Raw genomic sequence first — 25,798 nt, forward strand, 5'->3', positions numbered from 1 at the left:
CTCAAAAAATGTGCACAAATAGGATAGCATAGAACTGGGGTGGGTGAGCAGGCCCACTTGCAATTTCCACTACCAGTTTATGCGAACTGGTCCGAACAGGCTGAGTACCACTTTATCTATCTATCTATCTATCTATCTATCTATCTATCTATCTATCTATCTATCTATCTATCTATCTATCTATCCACATATAGACATACACCCTGGGAGAGTTATTTCACATTTCCTTTCAGCTTAATATGGGCCACTGATATGGACTTATGGGATATGTTTTTTAATTAACCAATATTGTATCATCTAATGACAACATAGCGTAGGCTACAGTTTACCATCATTTCAACTGTGATCTCATGGGGAGACTGTCAAATTCTAAGGTGAAGCCAAGTTATTTATTTATTTATTCATTCATTCATTCAATTTATTTATTTGTTTATTGGACTTATATGCCACTCCTCTCCATGGACTCCAATACATTACCATGGTCAGAGATATGATAGTCTTTGATTTGAAAAGCTAATGTAACACTGTTGTTTCTTTAAATATAGCATCCATGTAAGCATTTCCTTGTTGGTCTTCTGTTCGCAAGCATCCACATTGTAAGGACGAGTTCTATCTACAAGCTGCATTGTTTAAAAATAAGCCCATAGTACATGTAAGAATGGACTTTATCTTCTAAATACCCTGGGGTGTTATTATTCAGATAATTAGATCCTGGAACCAGAAGTGTTTAGAGTAAGGGCATAACAAATCAACTCAACAACAAATAAATCTCATACCCATACACTCTCATATTGGTGGAGGTTTCATCAGAAAAGAATAATGCAGCAATTAGTGTATATTATGTGATAGGTTCATTGCTACATGAATAGTTTTTACAGTATATCCTGGCACATTCTCAGTAATCATTATCTTTTTGCTGCTGTTAGGATGTCATGTGCATGATATATTTTAACAGGAGCCAAGAATCATGAACGGATGTTATTTCTCACAATATATGATGCAAGATTGGATAAATGTTGCTGCCAGTGTGTCTTGAGTGGTTGGACCATGATTCTGTAAACTCTTTGGCACTACTATCTCTTGTGCATGATTCCTCCTATATAAATACTCTGAAGCAATATTTAATGCACCAGGTCTCACCGCAATCTAAAATGGCCGCACCAAATGGAGTTGAATGATTGTTCCAATTGCGGTCTTAGCACAACAGGGGAGAACATAGCCAGCAGGTGAACTAAATAAATTAAAACAAATGTAACAGTTGATGAAAGGGTGAGGCTGAATGACTCTTCAGTATTGGAATTTTGTAGCAAGGGAATACACAGACACTGAGGATATAAACCATCGCATTTTAAATAAAAGTTCAGCATTCACAAAATTGAAGGCGTTTTTAATACCACTGAAGCCCCAAGCAATTATAATTACACGAAATAGATGGCAACTTGTATAGGTTCATCTTATAGTCGCAGCAACAAGGAAGGAGCACATTTCTATAGAATTTCTTAATTAATTTCATATCAGATTGTATCATTACCAAACTATACATTAATATATTATCAATTTGTATAATATATATTCATACATTTATACCACATTATATTATTGACTTTATGATGGATGCCATTGTGTTATTATTGGCACGTGACAAGATGTACTGTCAAATTGCTAAACAATTGAGTAAAGTAGGATTAGGATGAACAGCCTGCAGAGGGTATAGCACACATACAGGTCCACAGTACTGATTCCCCATCTAAGAGTGGGAAACTGCCTTAATCCCCCCCCTTCAAAAAAAATTCAATAAAACTGAGATCCTGGAAAGAAAGAAAAAACAGAGAATGGTTGGAAACTCCTGAGGATTTGGCCTGGAGAAGAGAAGATTGCGGGGAGACATGAGAGCTGCATTCAAATACCTAAAGGGCTAACATGAATAATAAGAATTTTCAGCTATTACAAGGACAGGACAAGAAACACTTGGTTTAAATGGCAAGACAATAGATGCTGCTGGTTGAACATCAGGAAACATTTTCTCATAGTAGCAACAATTCAGCCATGGAGCAGGGTGCCTTGTCTGGAGATTGTTGTACATACTCTTGATCAGTTGGAGGATGATGAAGATATTGAGGACTCAGATTCAGATAGTGTTTATGAAGTAGTGAGGGGCCTGGGGTTACAGGTAGTAGAACAGGTGGAAGGCCAGCCACAGGATGGGGCTATGAGTTCAGGATCTAGCGAGGGAGAATCAGACGCTCGCTGGGTTAACCCTAAATTCAGAAGGATGCAGAAACATAGAGAGCAAAGGTCTGGAAGAAGATATTAAGGAGAGGAATGGGTTAAATATTGTAGTGAGGTATTTGGCACGTCAGGGGGCTAGTGGAGGAGAAGGGTGGAGTTTCAAGGTTGCTGAAATATGGAGGGGCTTTTCGCTAGGCTAATGTAAGCCAAAGTATTTTGTATTGTATTTAGTCATTTCTGATGTTTTTTATAGCTATGTAGTTAGGAAATAAATCTTGTCTAAATGAAGCAGGAAAAGGAATGTAAGAAATGCGGCTAGAAGAGAGATAACGGACTGACTGATGTCTGGAATGTGTTGAAGTACAAGAGAGCAGAGAAATAAACGGAATTGCTTTATTCATGAAATGATGCATTTAATGAGAGTTATTTGTAATTACTAAACTTCTACCAGAAACCAGAGCAGAGATGGTAGGAGGGAGGTCTCCTTCAGTGGAGGTGTTTGTTGACCTCAAACACAGGTTGGATGATTATTTTCAAATGATACTATAGTCACAGATTCTTGAATTGAACAGGAAGTTAGACTAGATGATCTTAAAGCCCCTTTCAGTGATCATGTTTTATGTTTCTGTAAAGATACTATGGAATGGTTAAATATCTAAAAGATGACCAAAAGATCACAGTTCTTGATAAAGGGGTAATTTACAAATCTATGCACTGTTTTATGAAAATTAGAATACATGACTACAATTACAGTATGTACTGTATAAAGCTCTAAGTCTATTCTATCCAAAAGTACAGGGACAAAACAGGGCAATTTGATTATTTTTTAGAATCCTTATTTAGAGTTCTGGCTTTTTTGACACTCATAAAGTTCATTCTTAGTCATAGTAAAAAAGCAGTTTCCAATGGAGGTGAGCTATGTAAACTTTATCCTATAATAAAAGAGAATCCAAACTAATTTATCCTGGCTGAGAAGTTGAGCCACTATTCTGAAACTGGCCAAATAAATTTCGCTGAACCATCTATGCTTTAAAACAAAACAAAACAAAACAAAAATCTGGGTAGAAGCCCAGCATTTAATATCAATAGATGTGAGTGCCTTTTAAAAATCAATATAATCTTAGCAGCACTGGGAAAAAAGCTGCCCAGGAAGTACACTCCTAGAGCAGCCTCCTCTAATTTATTCTCTTACGTGATGTTAGAATTCCCTTATATCAGCTAAGTATTCCCCCATATTGGCCGAGGATGATAGAATATATATAAAATCTAAAAGATGTTGTGTTGTGAAGGCTACTTTACTTAATAAAGTAATGTTGTGAAGGCTACATTATTTAATAAAGCTTACGGGTAAATAGCTCGTCATTTCTTCATTGTATTTCTGTGGTATTGCTTCAGCAATTAAATATTATTTCCAGAGTTAACTCCCACATTCCAGATAAACAAAAGCTTTGCTGTGTACAAAGAGGAAACATGTGCTTCTATTCAGTACACAATTTGTATTGTGTTCCATCTTTGGAAAGCAACTAATTAGACAATCAATACTTTGTCATCCTGTGAGATGCAAAATTATCAAGGCGACTGGGCTCCATGTAAGCATATGATGGGCAACAGCACTTCCTTCCTTATTACAGTTGTGAGCATTGGCTGGGAGCATTAATGAAGAGCCACTGCCACTGAGTTTGTGATCAGAGTGGCAACCTTGAGCACTCAGATCTGTACAGGGAGGGTCCAAACGAAAGGAAGGATAGTAGTCTTTGTGAGCGATAGGAAAACATTTTAAGGGCTGAACCATCTAATATCTTGAAAGCTTAGAATGAGATTTCTATACAAGCTAAGAAATACATTGCACTTCTCTTAGATAAACTAGGTCTTGTGAAGATCTGGTGAAATGATACCACAAAGTATTAATTGTGGCACTCTGCTTTATAACCCATAGTTTCTCTCATAGACAGTTCTTTGAATTATTTTGTACCATAGAAAAATTATCCACTCTTAGAAATTATATTTACCAAGATTATTTTGGAAGAACATCACGTGTAACTTGTATGTAAGGTTTCTTGTAAATTGCCCAATTCTCAACGGCCCTGGGCAGTTTGCAACAATAAAAGAAATTATAATGACATTCAAAAAAATTGACAAGAGCAATGAAGTGAGGGACCTATTGCTTACTCACCAAAGGCCTGAATGGAACATATATACAGACTGACTTAAAGATCTATCCAGCCATTCCATGAAATATCAGGACCCACAGTGGCAAGTGTATCTGTGTATATGTGTGTCAAAAATGGCAAAACAAGAGGAATGGAATCACCATGCAAACCCCATCCCTTTATGCATGCATGTACTATAGTACCAATACAGACCCTAAGCGATTGTGCTGCTTCTGGTATCTTCTGTTTTTGATACATCCTTGCAAATGATGCTAACTTGCAGCATATTTTTTTGTCTTCCCAAAAGGCTCACTATAAAATTCCCAGAATTACTAGTCCATTGTGGCCATCACTTTGGAATTCAGGAAGTTCCGATTCCAGTAAATCTGGAGAACATTAGGTAGAAAAGATTGACTTACAATATTTTTAAAAAATAGTGTAAGTTTGGTGAAACCCAAATAGCCACTTGATTGACTAATATAAGGAACAAAAAAAACATAGATACAGGATCCTACAGAAGGAGCAAGATGCACGTGGCCTGAATGAATCACATATATTCCATTTACTCCAGATTTGTTTTCATTTTTAAAAAATTTATACATTATTTAGTCTATTTATAATGTAGACAGATCATTTGGAAAATATATAGAATTTAAGGAGGATAATTAAAAAGTTGTTCTGAATACATACTCAAACTATATTTTGTGAACACTGAAATTGCGCGATAAATTTAACTAGTCATGTTATTATGCAAACTTAATTATTCTCTTTGGCTTGGCTCCAGAATCAGTCTTCTGTGAATGGGAATGTTTCTTTCATCCACAGAAAATCTCCAAGCCAGTAGAACTTTTCTGATGATAGGACGAGGAAGGAAGCAATCTTCATTGTTTCCCAACCTCTATAGTTCCCTATATGTACTTTGACATTGAATATATAATTGGGAAGATTGAAGGACTCTTCAGAGCAATGAAGATTGTAGAGCTGAGGCCTTCAAACTTGGCAACTTTAAGACTTTAACTCCCAGAATTCTGGGAGTTGAAGTCCACAAGTCTTAAAGTTGCCAAGTTTGAAGACCTCTGTTGTAGAGGGAGCAAAGATCTGACAATTTTTGCTCCCTCCAATCATGATACGGGCAGCATTCAAATCATAGCTTTGCTAGAGATGATCTCATCAATTCCGTAAGGCACTGGATTCTTATTTTATCAATGTTATAGACTTTGCAATGGTTTTGCTTAAGTGTGTACATAAGAGGTAAAGTTTTCATACATTTCTACAATTCTGTGGTTTCTTCAAATTTATTTGTATGAATAGTTGATAGTATCCATACATCCAAGAATAGGTTATGTGCCCTTACTTCCCTTGCACTTGTATTCTCCTTTATAGATCTTCAATTATTGAATGGATCTTAGACTGGAGACACAGTAAAGCAAGATTTATTCCACTCAATTAAGAAGACTTTTCTACTCTGTCCCTTCTAATAACCATTCCCAAAATTAGGTGGTGAAACTAATGGAGTAGGATCAAAGGCACTGTGTAAATGCAAAGGATAGCACCATCCTTCATTTTCTCATTGAATTTTGGTTGTTTTTCTTGTCGTTGTAGTTCCTTGATATATTGGGTGCTTCCCATCATCAAATGGAAAGTGTCTTTTGTGGAATTATGACTTAAACCTTAGAAATAATCTTTTTTAGTTTTAGCTTTTTGGAAAGAAGAAGATAGTTTAGCAAAAATACAGATGGATTCAGGCAACAATAGGTGGCACATTTTTCCAGGAGCTGTCGCTGCTGCAGTTGTGCATTCTAAGCAAATTTCATTTAGGGGAGAAACACTTAGGGAAATAGCAGTCATGCACAGCTAAGGTGAATTTTTAATTAAATTATATAAGGAAAAAACTTTGACTTGAAAATAAAAGTTTATTTTTAAAAAATCCTGTGTTTGAAATGATAATTATGCATAATTTTTAGTCTTGATTGACAATGCAATTGTCAATTCAGGAACAAAAATTATTCTGGATCATTTCATAGTTTACTTGTAGTCTTAATGGATAATCTTAGGCAAGTTTAGCTTATAGAGAAGCAACGCTACAACCCTTCGTATATAGTACTAAGTGTATCATTCCACTTAAATAGAGGAATACCATTTAAATAAATGGAACAACATGGTTGGCTTCCAAGTTTCATCATTAATGCATCAAAGTCATACACCAAATTGAATGCTTTGATTGCATTTTCATGTCTTTCTTAAGGCCCTTGAAATTTACATAGAAAGTATCTGCATGTATTATAGGCACCCTATACATTATGAGATATATATATGTGAACCATCTATAGCAAAAATGGTTTTGGAAGCCATGCCACAAAAACAATATACAAATTAAGCCTTTTGCAAATTTGGAAGCCCAATAATCATTAACCAATAGATTTTATTAGATTCTGCAGTAATCTTCCTGTTTTCCCTTGGCGACCAAAGAAACCATTACTATCACTGGACAAAGTGGTAGAATTTTTCCCCTACTTGAATTCCCTACTTGAAAAAAGATTTGAATTCATAGTTTTGTAGTTTCTAATGCAGACTTTAGCCATCAAACTGGTGGTCTAGAAATTATCTAATTTTAGTAAGATGAGCATGATAATATGCATTATAGCCAATATGATTTTAAATTAAACAAACCTTCAACCAAATATTAGGCTGCGACCCAGTACTTTCCAAGTTTAGTCCAACCCTATTAAGCACTCTTCTGAATTGAATTAAAAACTGAACATTGTTTTTACGTATTAAGCCATATCAGTTTCCCTTAAACTAGACTCTTCTTGAATATTTAATCATCTCTGATAAATGTATTTCATTTGTGCTTGAAAAGCAAAAGACAAAGTAAAACAATATTCAGGAGGACAAATACAACAAATGTGTGTGATTCATCTGTGTCAGATACATTTAGTAGTGGTAGTTTCCAAATTTTTAATAAACAGTCTTCTGTTTTATAGTTAAATGACATACAGGGCTAAACCTTATTTTACAGGCTGGTCTTGAAAGTATTTATAATGCCAAAGGATGAACCTGCAGGGCATTGAAGAATAAGGTGGTGCACAGTGGTTTGGGATGATGTACCTTTCAAAGAAAAAAGGACTAGTGTGTAAGGATTGCTGTTTACAATAATGCCCGTGAAATAAGAGGGAACTCCAAAGCAGGTGGTTCAAAGGCAGAGAGAAATGGGTGGTATTTGAAGGCAAAAGCTTTCACTCCTCCACTCCAACTTCTCTTTATTTTAAGGACCTTGGGGAGGGAAAGTAAGAGAGTTTGCTGTTCCTGGCAGAGTCCTTTTCACTAGTGCATAAGCAGAAGCTTAGGCACTGTGTGAATAGCTGCATACGAAGCTTGGCAATGAACCTGAGGTGGGCTGGAGAAATTATTTATGCAGAAGGATGCAAGGGAAAAAGAAAATATCCCATTTTAATATGGAATACATACAATCAGTGATAGCAGTTTTGAGTTCTTTCAAAGCCCGCCACCCCCCAAATGCCTTTAATTCGCACCAAGGCAAGATTAATATCGCCCCCTCCCTCCCCCCTCTCTCTCCTTACTACCCCACCCCCACTCCTGCCTCGTTCTTTTTTCTCCGCGCAAGGAAAACGTGGGTTGGTACCGTTTTATTGTTCTGCTGGGGAAGATTTGAGCAGGAGCTTTTGTCTTTTTTAAATGGGCTAATCTAATCAGAGATAGGTTTTTGTTTTGAAAAAAGCAAAACCAAAAGGTTGGCGGAGGGGGGGGCTGGGGGGGAGAGTAAAGGATCCCTTAGTACTTCCAACCGGCCCTCTCCACCCCCACCACCCACCCCACCGCCGAATACCCCTGGAATTGAGAGTGAGGGAGGGTGGGAAAGGATGAAATCGAGTTGGACGGTGGGGGAAGAAGTCTGGAGGGCGACGAGATGTCTCTTGGAAGATGTGGTGCCCTGCTGAAATCCACCCCACTGCTAGAGGCGCGGCAAAAGAGAGAGAGGGGAGGGGGGAAGAGTTGGAGGAGGAATGCTGTTGCCGGTTTCCAGGGTGAAATCCTCAGGCTTGAACGTTACAAACCCAACCGGAGCAGAATCTCTACCTTAATACAGCAGTAGCAGCAGCAGCGTAGTAGCCGAGCAGCAGAGGAAGCCCTAAGAATCGGCCAATCTCAAATCAGTCTTAATCAGGCAGATAGCTCACGGCCATCCGCATTTAAATTGCACACGCGTCCACGAGAGACAGAGAGAGAGAGAGGTTGTAGTCTCACATAAGCGTGAAGCCAGATCCAGGCAGCGATGGTATGCACTGGAGGGGGGGAGAGTGAGGGAACGCCACAAGAGGCTTTTGTTTTATTCCCCCCGCGATGAGTTTTTGCAGTGCTCCGAGCGGTTAAAGGGAAGCGGCGGGCGGCGGGGAAAAGCTTCCGCTTCTGCTGGCTGGCAGAACTCTGAAGCTGGACGTGGTTTCAGCACCAAGAGCTTTGGACAGCTCACTGCGTTCGGCGGAGCTGCCTGCTTTGCCTTCTATTCTACCCCCCTCCCTTTGCACGCCGCCTCTATTCCCCCCCCCCTGCATTACTGTACAGCTGGAGATGCATCTAAATTAAGTCCTATTCAACAACAAGTAGATCTCTTCTGTCACTCTGTTCTCAATTAAACTGCCTTTTCTTTTCACGGAATTGACCGCCCGCCGTAATTATCCCGGTTTTTTTCTCTCTCTCTTTCTCTTCCTCCTCCTCCTCCTCTGCCTCTCATCCTCCCTCCTTCCCTCCCTCCTCTCTCTCTCCCCCCCTCCCCTTTCTCTCTCTTCTTGCAGGAACGACTCTTTGGGAACCTGGTCCACCCAGGGATGTAAAACTGTGCTTACCGATGCATCCCATACAAAATGCTTATGTGATCGTCTCTCTACCTTCGCCATTTTGGCTCAGCAACCTAGAGAAATAGTAAGTAACAAAGGAGGGGAGGGAAACTAAATATATTTATATAGAGATCCCTGAGTTTAATGGAAAGACTGGGGGAATGTTTTAATGCATTCCGGATTAACTCCAGGGATATTCCAGTAACCTGTATGCAGGAATTATATCACTGCTGCGGGTCAGAAAGAGATCGGATCTTCTCCCTCCGTAGCTTACAGTTTGTGGGAAATGAATTACAGATTTTTGCCACATAAACAACTGCTGTCAATTTCAGATGTGGAGCAAAGTCCTATTTGTAAAGAGAAAACTTAGAAATGGTAATGGATTACATTTGAGAATATATTAATGAAAGAGGAATGAGCGAGATATTTCTGATCATTAGTGCCAGTAGAACAAGGAACCTAGCCACTCTCGTTAAACAGATTGCAGTTGTGCGTTTTCAGTACAGGGAATATATATTATTTGTTGACATTTATGAAAGAGAGTTCTATATACATAAAACTAGACTAAAAATGTAAATTAATTTAAAATAACTATGTATGGATTTATTTATTTTTTTAAAAAGCCCTCCCTATTAAAATAGATTTTCAAGTATCTGGGCAACCTAAGAGAAACAGTGATAAGTATACAGTAAGCAATCATCTTACCTGTAACCTAGAAGTGTCTGACTGAAATAAACTCAAAATCCATTTTAAGCAATATGTTTTATATTGCCTAGATGACACATCATATCTAGATAAAATGAAATTTACACTGGAGCCTTTAGGCTTTTCAGCAGCATATTGCTAAATCAAGAAGGGTATCTCTGAAAACTTCTTGGTTTAATTGTTTAATTAGCCAATGACATATACACTTTGCAGTTTAAAAAACTGATAAAAGAAATAGAAGTGCAAGAATGTGAGGTATATTGGGTGAATCAAAAAGACTTTTCTTCCTCAAGGTCATTTATTCTTCAACTATGAAAATATTAAGCATAAGAAGAATTTTTTGCCTATTTGTTTTAAAGGTGCAGATTTTTCAATTACTTTATTCATTTTTGTTAATTTCTTGCATAGGCGTTTCTTTTATCCATTTAAACTACAACAAAAAATGTATGACTTTAAGGCAAAGTTATTGTACTGTCAAAAAGTTTGATCATAAGTATTGGATAAGGAACTGGATAGCATTTAATTTGTCAAAATAAGCCAAATTATTTCTTCAGATCATTACTTTGGTTTTCAAAGGGAGATGTAATTCCAAAATTTGTTGCTGTTATGCTAAAAGCTAAAAATCTGTAATGGCAATAAATATCATGGCCTCAAATGAAACTGTTGATATCACTAACCTACTTGGAAAAAAACAAAACTATTTCTTTATCTGATGAGTGAAATTGGTCTTGATCCTATTGAAGGCCAACACAATAGGTATTACAGTAATTTGGTATTCTGTAATCCCAGGGGTTTAAAAGCATCATAGCCTCAAATTGAGGCTAAAGTAGGGAGGAATGGCTGCTTACTGGTAATACCATTGAGGTGAAATAGCTGTGTACCAATTAGATTTGCAACAATTTTTTTTGGCTGCAGTTATTAGAATATGGCTTCCTCTGATAGATATCTGTTATGATCCACAGATCATGGAATCATCTGGTACTCCCTCAGTAACCCTAATAGTAGGCAGTGGCCTTTCTTGCTTGGCTTTGATCACCCTAGCAGTTGTCTATGCAGCACTATGGAGGTAGGTAATTGATAAGTGGCTTTGTAAAACCACATAAGAAGCTTTTCTGCTCTAAATAAAAGTATGGTTTATTAGATTTGTATGTGTCTTTTCTATAAGAGTTGATAATTAGATATTGGAATATGTAAATAATTCTGTTTAAAATGTTACATTTTATTGTTAAGGTCATGATCAAGTTTATAGTTACCGATAAATAAAATAAATTAAACACAAAAATAGTTTGTTGTGAAAGTGACTGCTGCGAAGGCTCCTGGATTGGGGCTGAAAGATGAAAGCGGAAGCAGTATGTTCTGTCCCATATTTGGGTAGACCAGGTTGCCCTGAATTTTTTAAAAAATAACACTCATGATTAAATAGCTAATTTTTCTTTAATGGCATTAAGGACATCAGTTCTGATCAACAAATCATTGTGAGTGCTGAAGTTGCAATGCATTACATTTCCATTACATTCAAAGATTGTCCCTTTTACTTCTATCAAGATACATGTGTATATGTGTGTTCCTCTGTCCCTATGGTTGAGAAGCCTAGATCCATATGGAATTCTAATTTGAGACCATGGTAAACAAAACAATTGAGTGACAAGTACTCCAAGTACTTCAGCATTTCCACTAATGTATTCCTAGTTCCTGTTGATTCAGTGGCACAATATTGCTTATTGCATAACAGGCCCTCAGTAAGTTTGAACCACTGCATATATTTCAGTTTTTTTTCTTAATACAATGAATGCTCCCATGAATGCACAAGTACAGAGACACAATCTGAGACACCTCATAATGATTTCAGCACAGCAACAGCAATTGTGGGGTTGAACTTTTTTCGTGTGTATAGATTTTCACTAATTGAACTTGTCAATTATCAACTCCGATTCAACTGATTATATGTGCTATCCCTTAGATCACATTCACAGTGGAAGCAAGAGGGGGAAATCCCAAATTGAGAGAGATGACCATTTGCAATATAGAAGGGGGGAATGAAGTAACCATTGAATGGAAAAACGATACTAAATTACAGAATAATGCTTACAGATTATTCTTTCCCATGATATCTGAATAAGTAGATGCTTCATCTAATTGATTTAGAAGAAACAGAATACTTCAGAACTAGTTTATTATTAATCACTAATATATATTTATACATCACACTGAGGAAATAAATGAATTAATATATCTACATATATTAAAATGTGTAGGTGAACACACTAAAATAGAATGCTATCAGAAGTTGAACGTAGTAGGCATAATGGTTTTAGTTTGTTTAAACTGTAAGGGTAAAACACAATTCCTCCTGTGACTTATTGTTTTGAAGTGATGGCCAGCGGTAATGGGGATGGCTTCTGTGGAGTTTTACAGTATTTATGGTCCAAGTGGCTCCAAAGTTGAATTATAAATACTGTAAGGTATGTTTATGACTATATATTCGGCTATGTTAAAATGAAAGTAATGTGAAACTAGGAATAAGGATACATCAGTAGAGTGTCCAGAGGCAGGAAAGTGAGATAAAGCTACCCAGGACCATTTAGTAAGATGGATGGTTATAAAAATAAAGTAAAATAAAATAAATAAAATCAGGGGCACAAAATAACTGTCCAGAGGGAAAAGCCAGGGGACTTTGTGTGTTCAATAGAAAAAAGCATTATCCAGATCCCTTTAAGATACAAAGGTAGCCCATCGTGTCTGGAATAAATTGATTTGATTTCATACTTCTGTAAAATTACTCATTATGTTCTTCAGTAACCATGTAACAAAATTGCTTGTTTGGGAATGATTTGTATTAAAATAAAACCCTTCTAAATCTGAGATTTTGATTGAGCAAATCAAATACAGTAGTTCTATAGTTCCTCGATAAAAACAAATTTTGTAGCAGCTTTAGAATTTACTCAGTTTGATATCATCCAAAATATAAAAATAAGGTCTTTCATTAATCAAGTTTCATACAGAATTTGCATAATTCGGATAAGTATGTTTATATGCATAAACCACAACATCCAATGTGCAGTATCAAGTAGTAAAATAAATTTTGCTGAATTAAGAAAATAAATTATATCTTTACATAAGAAATATATTTTATAAATTATAATATTTTGAAGAAGTTTAAAATGTTTAATGCTAAACTTTCTACTTTCTCTCTGTGAAATTCACTATTTTAGGAGCAAATATCTTAGTTCAAAATATGCATGAATGGAAGTGTACTTGTGCAAACTTTCCCCTTCTTCCCCATATACAGTAACTTTGAGTATCCATTATTTTCAAACAATTTGACATGAGGAATGTAGCTTTAGTAAAATATGGAGTTTGTGAAACTATCTAAAAATATATTACTATAATTTTTGAGCCTGGGCTTACTCCAAATTCAGTTTTTTGGAGGTGACTTAAAACATCAATCCTCATTAAAAAAAATCATATCAAGATTTGCAACTTATTTGAATAATTATCAGAAGGAATGAAAATATATGCCTTTTGCAATATAAATGAGTACATATAAACATCTCTCTTAAATTGAATGACAAAGCCATGATTGTCCATCAAGTAAATGAGTTATTAACTTACAAAAATTAAGTTTGTGAAAGATTTACTCTTCAGCAATAGAATGAATTATCTCATCTAATGTCTATATACTTTATAAAACATAATGAAGCAGTACTTTAATTAGTGAAACAAATCTAGCCAAACAATGGTCCATTTTGAATCTGAATAATCCATTTCTATATAACCATCAATTTAGCTTTGTTAATCAGATGAACATCCACTCAGATATTCCTACTGCATCTGTGGGCATAATCCTCCAGTAATGTCCACTGTATGTTTTATGAGAACGGGAAGGACATAAGTAAATTTATCATTCATACTTAATTCAGTTCATAGTCATTTCTCTAAGTCATCTATAAAAATAATTCCCCAGTGGACTGCAACCACTCAAACAGCTGCATCCTTTTGAAGTGAATGATAGAGTATCTACTAATTTCAGTATCAAAATAATTTGAGATTGCAAACTTCAAAATCTACCATGCGTGTCACTAATTTATTGCCATTATTGAAATATTTTTTGTTTCTCTGTTCCCAATGCTGATATTAATTATTATTAGCCAGTACAATGCCAACTAAAACTTGTTTAAATACTCATTTATAAATTCATTTGAAAAGTTAATTTTAAACTTTGGAAGTTATATTTATCCTTTAAATGGTTATTAAATACTTTAAAAATGATTTGTTTTAATAAAAATTTACTATATTAATATGTAATACATTTTTTAAAAAAATCTTTGTGTGTATGTATGTGTGTGTGTTTATTTGGACAGGTACATCAGATCTGAGAGGTCCATAATTCTAATTAATTTCTGCCTATCCATTATATCATCAAATATTCTCATATTGGTTGGACAAACACAGACACATAATAAGGTATGACTAAACTGCCTTTATATTTTAATTGCTTGCAATCTGTTTTTGTACAGCTGGGTTCTTTTCAGTTTTGGCAACAACAACAACCTCCCCAAAAAAGACCCTTTACAGAAATTGACAGTTATCTGGTGAAATATTAGGAAGTAAAAAAAAAAAAAAAAGATCCAACATGTTTTGTTGAAAATGTTTTTCCTTTCCAAACCTCAATTTCCTGTAATTCATTCTGGTTAATTGGTGTCTTCAAAAGCAAACATATGTATATTTCAAATTTCAACGATATGATGCATCAAAGTCATATATTCTACCTCATTATGGTAGCTATAATGAATAATGTTAGAATATTTCTTGTCTTTTCTTAGCACACTGACATTCAATAAAGACATATAATTTCTTAGAAAGTAAAGTGTACTTGAACATCTGAGTGTACATATACAATATATCTGGTAAATGTTAAAGCAAAACTAGATTAACTGTCATAAAAGGGATTGTTGATACATTCTTGTTTGCATTGTTCAGTTCCTTTCCTTTTATCTTAATGGTTCTTACTTAGTTTTGGCCAAAAAAAATAAGACGTTTTTGAATGAGATATGACTCTCAAGCATAAATTCAATTTTTTTTATCTGAAGCATGGCAATCCATTGACAACACTGGTGTTCTGATTCTAAAGTCAACGCACAATAGTTTTACTGACTTTAATAACATTTACTTTAATACATAAATTTCATACATAAGCATAAACTTAGTTTCAACTATATTTCCATTAGTTGATGGATCTGACTAAGATTAATGTTGTATGAAATGTTCTAAGTAGTCTGAGTCAACCACAGTAATTTGTACAGATGTGAAATGAACCATTTGTGTAAATTCAGAGTTTAACCCAAACATAATATCAAGAACTGTGTTTTCCTAATTCATTTAATTTTAAAGTTTAAAATCTTAAGGAAATTAGTACTTAAAGTTTTTTGTGGACCTAATATGTAAACCCTGTAATCTCTGACTTTCCAATTGTCAATTCTGTGATTTATTGTTCATATTACTATTTCCAACTGTTGAGAAACTACTTAGCTAAAGATTAGTTGTATAAAAAGAATAAAGCTGATTTATACTCTGTTCCTAAGAGCTGTTGCATTGTCAAAGACATAATTGGAGGGGCTTATCATTAGAGCAAGCAAGTTGCACAGATCTTGTTCTGCAGTGCATGAACCATAACAAATTTTTGGGATTGTACTGTCACTCTAAGTAAAGCTGAGGAGCTAAGATAAATGTTTTGACATTAGCTGCACTGTTGATCCCAATCTCTCCTTCTCTCAAAATAATTAACAATTTTAGGTATTTCTTTGTAACATTTACCTTCATGAATCTCATTATATCTTTCAAGTTTATATGCAGATGAGATGCTGTCCCAATTTATTATAATCAGTGATAATTTCACCATTGGTTTATCACATTGTTCAAGGAAGGAAAATCAAAAATTTTCACAGACCTATAGTGTTTTGATGTTGCATTGGTGGATTAGCAGTATAACTAAAGTTCATTATTATGCCTGGACCTTTCCAACCCTTAGTACTGCAGTATCTCAGATCATAGGATAGGCTTAATCAAATTAGTACATGAAGAAGTATATGAAAATAACAGTACAAGGTAGAAGGAAGAAAGTTAAACAGCAGTCTAGCAATAATCTCTGTCCAGCAATAGTCCCCCAAACTAACTCATTTTATGAAAGTCTTTTTATGAAAACACGTTCACTGTTTGCCTAAATCAGTCAATCTACATGAATTCTGAAATATGAATGCATGAATCAGGTCTTCAGAAGGGTGCCATCTTCAGTCATCTAAAGGCTCAATTTTATATACACGACGGACACTTTGCTATGCTTATCCTGTTGTTTTAAAGCAAACATGTATTGGAAGTGCAGTATACTGTCAACTGTAGATCTTTCCTAGCTATTATCTCGTGGCAAGAAATAGTCATGCTTGTGTGAAAGTCACTGAATGCAGAGTTGGGTGAGGGGGGGAATGTTGTTGCGTCAAATGTAATTCTTTTTAGAAAGTATTTTCAATGCTTAGTGGATTTTCTTCATCCCTTTTCTTCCCCATTCACCCTCGATAAGCTTTAACAATGAAACCAACATAAATTTAGAACCCTATATATCCTCTCCTCTCTTCACTAAAAGTTTCTTGATTTCTCAACTTCTTGATCTGTACAGTCTCTTATAATTTGCTAAGAAAGAATTTTTTATAGCTAAAGGGTAGAATAAGATAGACTGTATAAATGTGTCTTTATTCGTTTATTAATTAGTAGCAAAATGCAGTTATAAATCAATGATGTTTAATTCCGAGCTCATGTACTCTTCTACCAGGCTTAACTTTTTTTGAATGATTTTTTTAAATTTTTTAACTTCCCATACATATATCAATGCATATACATTGAAAACATATCCATAGCGTACATAGTTGCATAATTCTAGCTAATATCTTATTTTCATATTAATCTATCTATATTAATAGGTTATCAGTCTGTGTTCATATTTCCCTTTCTCACTCCCCTCCCACTCTCTCCATCTCTCCCATCTACATTCCTTCCCGTCTCTCCTTCCTTCCTCTTTCCACCCAACCTCTACCTTTCTCCAACTACTTCCTTTCTCCCCTTTAAACTTTCCCTTGAGTGATTTTGGTTCTAATAGGTTTTATATTAAACAGACTGATAATATATTACTAAATAATTATATTCTTTGGTGTCTCTTCTTTTTTATAACATTTTTATAATATTTATAACCATTATCCTTTAATTGTTGATATACACTTTAAAACTAATATTACCCTTCCTTTACATTCTAGTTTTGCCATCTAGGTTAAATCATTTCTTTATCACTCCTAGTTTTTTAATTGTGCTCACTTTACTTCAATTTCTAACTATATTCATTTTCTATCCAATTATAAAACTTCATTCAAACATTATAATATTCAGATTCTTCTCTATCTTTAAGTTTCATTGTCATTCTGTTCATCTCAGAGCAGTCCAAATGTTTTTTTAAGTATATCTTCTTCGGATGAGATCTAAGCTCTTTTCCATTTTTGTGTGAATGTGATTCTTGCTGCTGTTATCATGTGTACAGTTAAATATATATTTTCTTTGCCAAAGTTATTTTGCAAAATGCCTAACAAAAAGACCTCTGGTTTTAATTCCAACTTTTGTTTTAACATTTTTTCCAATCCATGTCTGTATTCGAATCCAAAATATTTTTGCTTCTGCACATGTCCACTATATATGATAAAAAGATCCTGCTATTTGCTGGCATTTCCAGCATTTCATTTAAACATTTTAGCAATTCTTTCTGGTGACATGTGCCATCTCTAAAATATTTTATATAAATTTTCTTTATAGTCTGTTGTCATAATCAATTTATAATTCCTTTCCCAAAGTTGTTTCCATTTATCCACTTCTATTGTGTACCCCAGTGATTTTCAACCTTTTTTGAGCCGCGGCACATTTTTTACATTTACGAAACCCTGGGGCACATTGAGCGGGGGGAGGGTGGGGGCTAAAAAAAGTTTGGACAAAAAAATCCTCTCTCTCTCTTCCTCCCTTTTGCTCTATTTCTCCCTCCCTCTTTCTCTCCCTTCCTTCTTTCTCTCTCCATCCCTTTCTTTCTCTTCCTTCCTTCCTCTCTTTTTTGCTCTTTCTCTCTCCCTCCCTCCCTCCCTCTATGTCTTTCTCTCTCTCCTTCCCTCCCTCTCTTTCTCTCTCTCTATCACTTTTTTCTCTCTTTATCTTTCTTGCTTTCTTTCTCTTGTTGTCTTTCTCTCTCTCTTGCTTTCTCTCTCTCTTGTTCTCTTTCTCTCTTGCTTTCTCTCTCTCTTGTTCTCTTTCTCTCGCTCTTTCTCTCTCTCTCTTGCTTTCTTTCTCTCTCTCTCTCAGCTTCGCGGCACACCTGACCATGTCTCACGGCACACTAGTGTGCCGCGGCACACTGGTTGAAAAACACTGGTGTACCCAACGTTTTTTGCCCATTTAATCATAGTATTTTTTACTTGTTCAAATTGTAACTCAACATGTAGTAGGTAATTATGTAGGTGATCAAATTTTCATTTACATCTATTAATATTTCATCTAATTCAGTCTTTTTCAACATAATATTCTCTGTCTTACTATCTTTTTTATATCTCATCAGGATTTGTAGTCTCATAAACCAGTCCATTATAATTCCTTGTTCCTCTAATTCTTGAATCGATTTCAGCTTCATCTGTCAAAATGTCCTTATGGTGTATTCTGCCAATTCACCGTGTTTGGATGAGTTAATTCTTCTATTATTGGTATCCAATTAGGTATACTCATATAGTATTTCCCTTTTATTTTTTCCCATGCTAAATATAATGAATTCCTAATATAATGTCTCTGGAAATAGTTATATGTTTTGTTTTTCCCATACCATATAAATGCATTCTAGCCTATCTGCAAATCATATCCTTCCAATGTCAAAAGTCTTAACTTAAATACCAGGCTTAACTTGATGCTTTCTGCATCATGTTATGCTGGATTTTCACATATGACCATAATTCATCTATCTGTGTACAGTATTTAACTTTGGGAGAGATGACCACTCCATCTAATGAAAATAAGTGTGTGTTTAACAGTTCAAAATGCAGAACAGAAACTAGATATTTATTTATTTATTTATTTATTGGATTTGTATGCCGCCCCTCTCCAGAGACTCGGGGCGGCTAACAGCGACAATAAAACAGTGTACAATAGCAATTTGGTATTGATGATTAAAAATCAATTAATATAAAAACCAAACATACATACATACATACCATGCATAGAATTGTAAAGGCCTAGGGGGAAAGAGGATCTCAATTCCCCCATGCCTGGCGGCAGAGGTGGGTTTTAAGTTGTTTACGAAAGGCAAGGAGGGTGGGGGCAGTTCTAATCTCTGGGGGGAGTTGGTTCCAGAGGGCTGGGGCCACCACAGAGAATGCCCTCATACATCTCTTACATGGTTTATTTGACTAAGCACTTCATGTTTAGATCTGGAATTAGGTTGATTCCTAAGCTTTCTTCAGAAGACGAATATAAGTTCAATGTCTATTACACTAACCACATTCTTATTTAGGATTCTAGCTTAAATGACTGTACTTTTATTCATAAGTGAATAGAAGAGTTGCCCATTTTCCCTGTATCTCTTTTAATAGCAGTATTGGAAAGAGACATCTTGTTCTATTTTTCCTATTCAGAAAGAATGATGGCCTCATTTAAGAGCATCTTCTTTTAGAACAGGATTATGCAATTCTAGTGGTTCAGAGGTCAGGCCAGACTTTGTGTAGCATGTCAAGAGTTACATTTCATACCTAACTGAATTTGGTTTATTGTTTCAAGGTGTTTTCATCTTTGTTTCATTGCATATAGCTGCTCATCTCACAAATAAGATTAGGATTTAAGATTTATTAGATTTGTATGCCGCCCCTCTCCGAAGACTCGGGGAGGCTAGTTAGATACTGTATAAAAATAAGTGACTCTGGGCAATGTAGAACTAGGATAAAATAATTAGATACTGTATAAAAATAATTATTACTAATATTATAAACTTCTTAAAAACTTAACACTAGGAGAAAACAGATATTTAGGCATCCCCCTCTGAAACCAAAGGTGGGTATAGTCCTGGAACAGGTGGGCCCAACAATTTAAAGACATTCGTTATTTCCAGCTGAAATCTGTTGTTCTTCAAGAAGACTTAACCATGGTGGCATGGTGATTAGAATGTAGTATTGCAGGCTAACTCTTCCCATAGTCAGGAATTCAATTCTGAATGGTTCAAGGTTGACTCAGACCTTCCAGCCTTCTGAGATTGGTAAAATGAGGATCCAGATTGTTGGGGAAAATATGCTGACATTCATAAACCACCCAGAGAGTGCTGTAAAATACTGTGGGATCTTTTACAGTCGAAATGCTACTGCTATTTATCCAGACCCTTGAAGTTTCCAGGCGCAGGGTAAGATGTTCATAGCATCACTTAATCCACCAGGGACAAAGATGTATAATTGGGTATCATCAGCAAACCAATGACACACACACACACCTCATCCCATAGCGATGGATAAGCTCACCCAGCCAGCACCTCATGTAGAGGTTGGGGTGGGTTCTGGTTTTCTTCGCTGCCATTTTGCTCCTTGACATGCTAGTGTGCATTATGTGCCGCACAGGCGCCCATGTGCAGTGCTAAAAAAAACCAACTTCTGTGCACGCACAGAAGCAAAGAACAAGATGGCAGCACCTATGGCTCCACCAAGAGAGCCATTTGGGAGACACGGCAGGCATGGGTCGTTGCCGGTTCCAGCGACCCAGGCCGCCAAGTTACTATCAGTTCCATACAACTGGTCCGAATCCGGAGGAACCCACATCCCTGCAACACTCCACACAGTAGGGACCGAGGGCGGGATCTCTTTCTGCCAATCATGATCACATGAATTGACTGCAGAGAAAAGGGGTGAACTGGCAGTACACAGTACTGCCCATCCCAGCAGGCATATACTATCTAGACAATGTTGAATAGTAAATCTATGAATCAGGGTACTTTAAAAAACTGTTTTAAAGTTAAGTTCACTAATCAATAGGTAAGAGGAATTTGTAGATTCAAATTTTATTCTGAGAAAGCAATCAACATAGAAAGACTATAGGGTATACTCTGAACTTTTATAGTGGGAAAGGTGAAGGTAGAATTAACCATCATTTCTCATTAATGGGCTTTATGATTATGTATCATAAAAATTCAAGGACTTAAAGGGACTGCACTTTTCCCTAACTAAATTATGGAAACTAGATTGGAATTTTTTTTACATCAGTGAAGAAGCCTATGCTTGAATATGTATCAGGCTCTTATAGAAAGCTTCTGATTTCTTCAAAGCTGTCTTTGAAAAGGGTAGGAACAAGCAATGTTTCCCACGGAAGTCACACATTTATTTGTTTATTTATTAAACCTCAGAGCATATGAAGATAATGCAGTTATATCTCCAGAAGTGCCCATAGTGAAACATAATTTCAGCCTCAGATATTGCTGGAATCCAGAAATTGCTTTCTAAGAGTATCATTTTAGGAGTCTGAAATATTTGTAGCTTCTGAAAAATTTCCTGGACTCAGGCAAGTTATCTAGGGACAAAACCTACGAAAGTAAATGCAGTAAAGTATTAAACTGTTTGTGGTTTCACAAATGCATGGGGAAATCCTCCTTTTCCACAAACAGGTGGCATTTGTGCAACACCTGTGAAACATATGTTGACATGGTGCTGCCTGGTATTTTAATTTACAAAATCTTTAGCATAAGGCCAAATCCAATATTCAGTGTTAAACACAGGAAAATCTTACGATAGAACTGAATTGGTTTACATCCATTAAAGTAAATTGGCAACCGACAAGTGACAACCTAAATCTATGTTGGTTCTAAGTGTATGACAAAAAAGAGCAATTTTGGATGGTATTATGGCTCACAGTGATTTATTTATCTTTTTGTCTAGTTATTGTTCAGTACTACAAACATATGCAGGCCATGAGCTTATGATAGTTCCACTAGAGCCTCCTCTCCCTATTTATTTCTTCTCTGCTTTTGAGCAGCTCTGCATATTACACTGAAGGCTGCACCTGATATTTGTAAAAAAAAAGAAAGAATAAGGTTAAAAAAATTTAAAAGTGGCATAACAGTTTCCAAGCTGGCTTGTTGTTTCCTACTGTGCTACAAATAATAGAATTCTAGATTTCCCATGTTCTTACTTGCAGATTGAAGCCATTAGATTGTGCTCTAATTTTAGCATACTATATTATGAACATTCCTTTTCCTCTTCAAGACTGTGATTGGCATCCATGTTTCGGGGTGGGTGGGTGGGAGTGATACTGTACATTAAATCATGACTTGATTTTAAACACACAAAAGTCTAAACTTATGTAATTGGGATCAGTCTCAATAACCAGTGAAATTAATAAGAAAATTGTATGTATGAATAATCGTTATTGATACTCCAAACTGAGCAAGCATCATTTATGAGTTATTCTTGAAGGACAAGAAGATTATTTAAAGTTATGGCAAAAAAGCATTACGGCAGAAGGTAGCTAAGGATCTTTCCTTATTTCTTAGCGTTATTCAATTGTGTTAAGTAGAGTTTGTATGACACATTATCCTTTGAGGTACTATCCTACTTCATCACAATACATGTAGAATGTTGTTGACATCTCTAAACAATGAGACTTTTGTAGTACTCTAATTAAGACTGCTGAAGGAGGAGAGCTTCAGAAACAGAGTGCTAAATGGGTCATCCAGTTGATTTTTACAGAGGTTGCTAAAATCAGGAGGCTAAAACAAGGTCCCCAAATAATTATTTCTAAAATGTTAATGCTTTTCAATGGAGGATGTGGAGCATATATTAGCGATCCAAGTCTGATCTGTTTAATTTAAGATAGCAACTCCTACTCTCAATTTCCTGTACCTAACTTGTCAGGGAAATATCCAGAAAACAAAATTACCATACCTTGTCAGATTCTTGGCTCATCTGTTTCAGTGTTATCTCTATTATCTATATTAACTAGAAGTGGCTCTCCAGATTTTCTTTTCAAGGTCTTTCCCAATTCTGCCATAAGAGTCCTAGGGTTGAACTGGAATTGTCTGCCTACAAAGCTTGTGACTTGATACTGAGTTAGGACTTGTATCTTGTAGCACTTCATGGAGTTTAGTTGAGCACTTTCTATTTTTTATATTAATTAGCTTTGTGTTTCCAACCAGTGAGAATTATAGTATGATTAGATGCTTCCTCTTCTCTTATCTCAAAGAATGTGGATAAATTGATATGAGAAAGAGAACAAGTACATTATGCCTTGATTGATATTGCCGTTTGGTTGAAACTCTGTTTAATGTCACATATAAAATTCTTCTTTAACAATATGTCCAAGAATCACAAGACCAGTAGTCTCATCTTTGTGACATAGTTGGATGGTATTAGATCTTTTGATTTTTGTCTAAATAATGTTAAATAGTTTATGGAAAATAACCTGTGCTAGACAGCAATGCTTTGCTTTGATGTTAGGTGTTATTTGGAGAAAACTGTACATCGCATTTTGGGGCCTCTTGTAGCACTTCCAGTAATTTGAAGAGACTTTACTTTTTGTACTAGCAAAGGTGAAATTGAAACTCCTCTGCTTGTCTTTTGCATTTGGATCAGATTTCTTTTCAGGTTGGGAGGGGGAGTAGAGGGAAGAGTTTCAGTTTCACTTTAGCTTTCACAGCAGCAAACAGCTTTACTACAGGACAGTTAAGCTAAGCCATACACATACTCCTTCCTGTCTCCTTCTTGCTCACACAGCAAATACTGTTTGAGTTTCAAAACACCCCTCAACTCTCTTGGTCAAGCTCTCTTGTCTCCCTTGGTCTCTTCAGTCTTGAAAGACGGCGTTTAAGGGGTGACTTGATTGAAGTGTATAAAATCATGCAAGGGATAGAAAAGATGGATAGAGAAAAATTCTTTTCTCTATCACACAATACTAGGACCAGGGGGCACTCCCTAAAGCTCATAGGTAAGAAAGTGAGGACAAATCAAGGGAAATATTTCTTCACCAGAGGGTCATTGGTTTATGGAATTCCCTTCCAGAAGAGGTCATGACAGCTGTCAGCCTTGATAGCTTCAAGGCAGGATTAGACAAATTCATGGATGCCAAGTGTATCAGTGGTTATTGAAACGGATGTCCATGTGCCGCCTCTATGTTGGTTGAGGCAGGCAGGACTCCCTTGAGTACCATTTGTTGGGGGTCAGGGGAAAGGGAGAGTCTTGCCTTCTCTTTCAGCTCAAGATCTCCATGGACAATTGGTGGGCCACTGTGTGACCCAGAATGCTGGACTGGATGGGCTTTGGCCTGATTCAGCATGGCTCTTCTTATGTTCTTATGTTCTCTTACACACTAACAGGTAGCTAGCCAGATGAATACCAATGGATGCTCCCTTTATTTTCATCCTCAATTCAGATGAATCTATTTCCTCTATTGTAATACTAGTTAAAGGGAAAAGAGACTAAAACCACAGGAAAAGATTTACAGATGCGATTATGAAAACACAAGTAGGGGAAGCTGCCTGTTTCTCCCATAGCAGTTCTATGTGGCATGCTCCAGAGTCAGTTCACCTGACAGCCAAGTCATCCTCCAGCCAGACAGCAAAACCAAGAATGTTGTTTATAGGGAGATCCTGAGCAATTCAACTGAGGGACGATTTGAAAGTCTATGCTATGCAAATAATGTTTTCATCTGTAACAGAAACTTAGCTTACCATCTCCAACAAAATAATACAGTCTCTTTTTTAACTACTCATTAATTTTCAAGCTTTAACTGTCAATTTATCAAGCCCCGTCACATAGTTTCGTAGTGAAGCATGGGTATCAGCTAGTAAGTAAATATTCTTAATTGGAAAATCCCATTGTTCTAAATAGAAATGAAATGTGGAGTTCTTTCTCCTTCTGAGTCCTACATATGGGTTGTCAGTCTGTTCTTTCAAAAGTTCATAGGAGTTTCAAAATACAGTAGCTGAATTAAAATTAGCTTGGAGGGGGAATTGACATTTCTTGCCTTCACGTTGAAATAAATGGTGGGATTTAATCTCAGCTGTCAAATGCAAGTGAAGAGGGGGAAGAGAGTCCATCTAACAATTGCTATGCCTTCTTTTAGAAGCCATACAGTTTTTGTCCATATGGTTTTTGTCCATATGGCTGCATGGCTTCTTTTAGAAGCCATACAGTTTTTGTCTAGCTTTTTCTCTAGACTGTGAAGTATTTATTGTATATTGCAGTTATCTAGAACTGAATATAGTTTCAATGAATTTAAACAGAAAGATATTCTGATAGTTGGAAACACTTGAGGCATTTTGAAAACCATGTGGTTTCAAAATTGGAAAGGGGTAACAAGTTACACCACTAAAATTAGATTGTAGGGCAGTCATCTGTTGTTCCACTATGAATTAATTGTTTTTTGCTTTTACTATCATCAAAGGAAATCTAGTCCTCTAAAACCTACAGTAGTGGCTTCTCAGTGGAAGCACTTCAAGCTGTGAAATACTCATCCACTAGAGCCGTGATGGCGAACCTATGGCACACATGTCAGAGGTAGCGGGCAGAGCCCTCTCTGGACATGTGCACCATCGCTAGGTGCTCTTCTGGTTTCTGGTACACACATGCCAAATCTCCGGAAATCCAAAGCCAACTGGTCTTCGGGTTTCCAGGGCTCCAGTACATGTGAAGAGCAGCTGGCCAATGCACATGCATGCACCAGAAACCAGAAAACCAGGTATCTGGCGTGCGCATGTGTATTGGCCAGAAGGCCTTTGAGTTTCTGGGGTGACACATGCATACACACGCATTCTGATTTGGGCACTTA

The 25,798-nt window shown here is 36.2% G+C and overlaps 1 protein-coding gene across 1 annotated transcript in view; it reads left to right on the forward strand.

The window, feature by feature from the left end:
• The window catches only part of ADGRB3 (adhesion G protein-coupled receptor B3), a 600,119-nt gene that overhangs the window by 421,642 nt on the left and 152,679 nt on the right, over positions 1-25,798 (forward strand). Inside the window, exons 17-19 of the mRNA XM_070733042.1 lie at positions 9,194-9,320; positions 10,903-11,006; positions 14,302-14,404. Coding sequence (XP_070589143.1) covers positions 9,194-9,320; positions 10,903-11,006; positions 14,302-14,404 — 334 coding nt within the window. The remainder of the gene's footprint in view (positions 1-9,193; positions 9,321-10,902; positions 11,007-14,301; positions 14,405-25,798) is intronic.

The sequence above is a fragment of the Erythrolamprus reginae genome, chromosome 1, assembly GCF_031021105.1.
Source record: "Erythrolamprus reginae isolate rEryReg1 chromosome 1, rEryReg1.hap1, whole genome shotgun sequence".
Taxonomy (NCBI): Eukaryota; Metazoa; Chordata; class Lepidosauria; order Squamata; family Dipsadidae; genus Erythrolamprus; species Erythrolamprus reginae.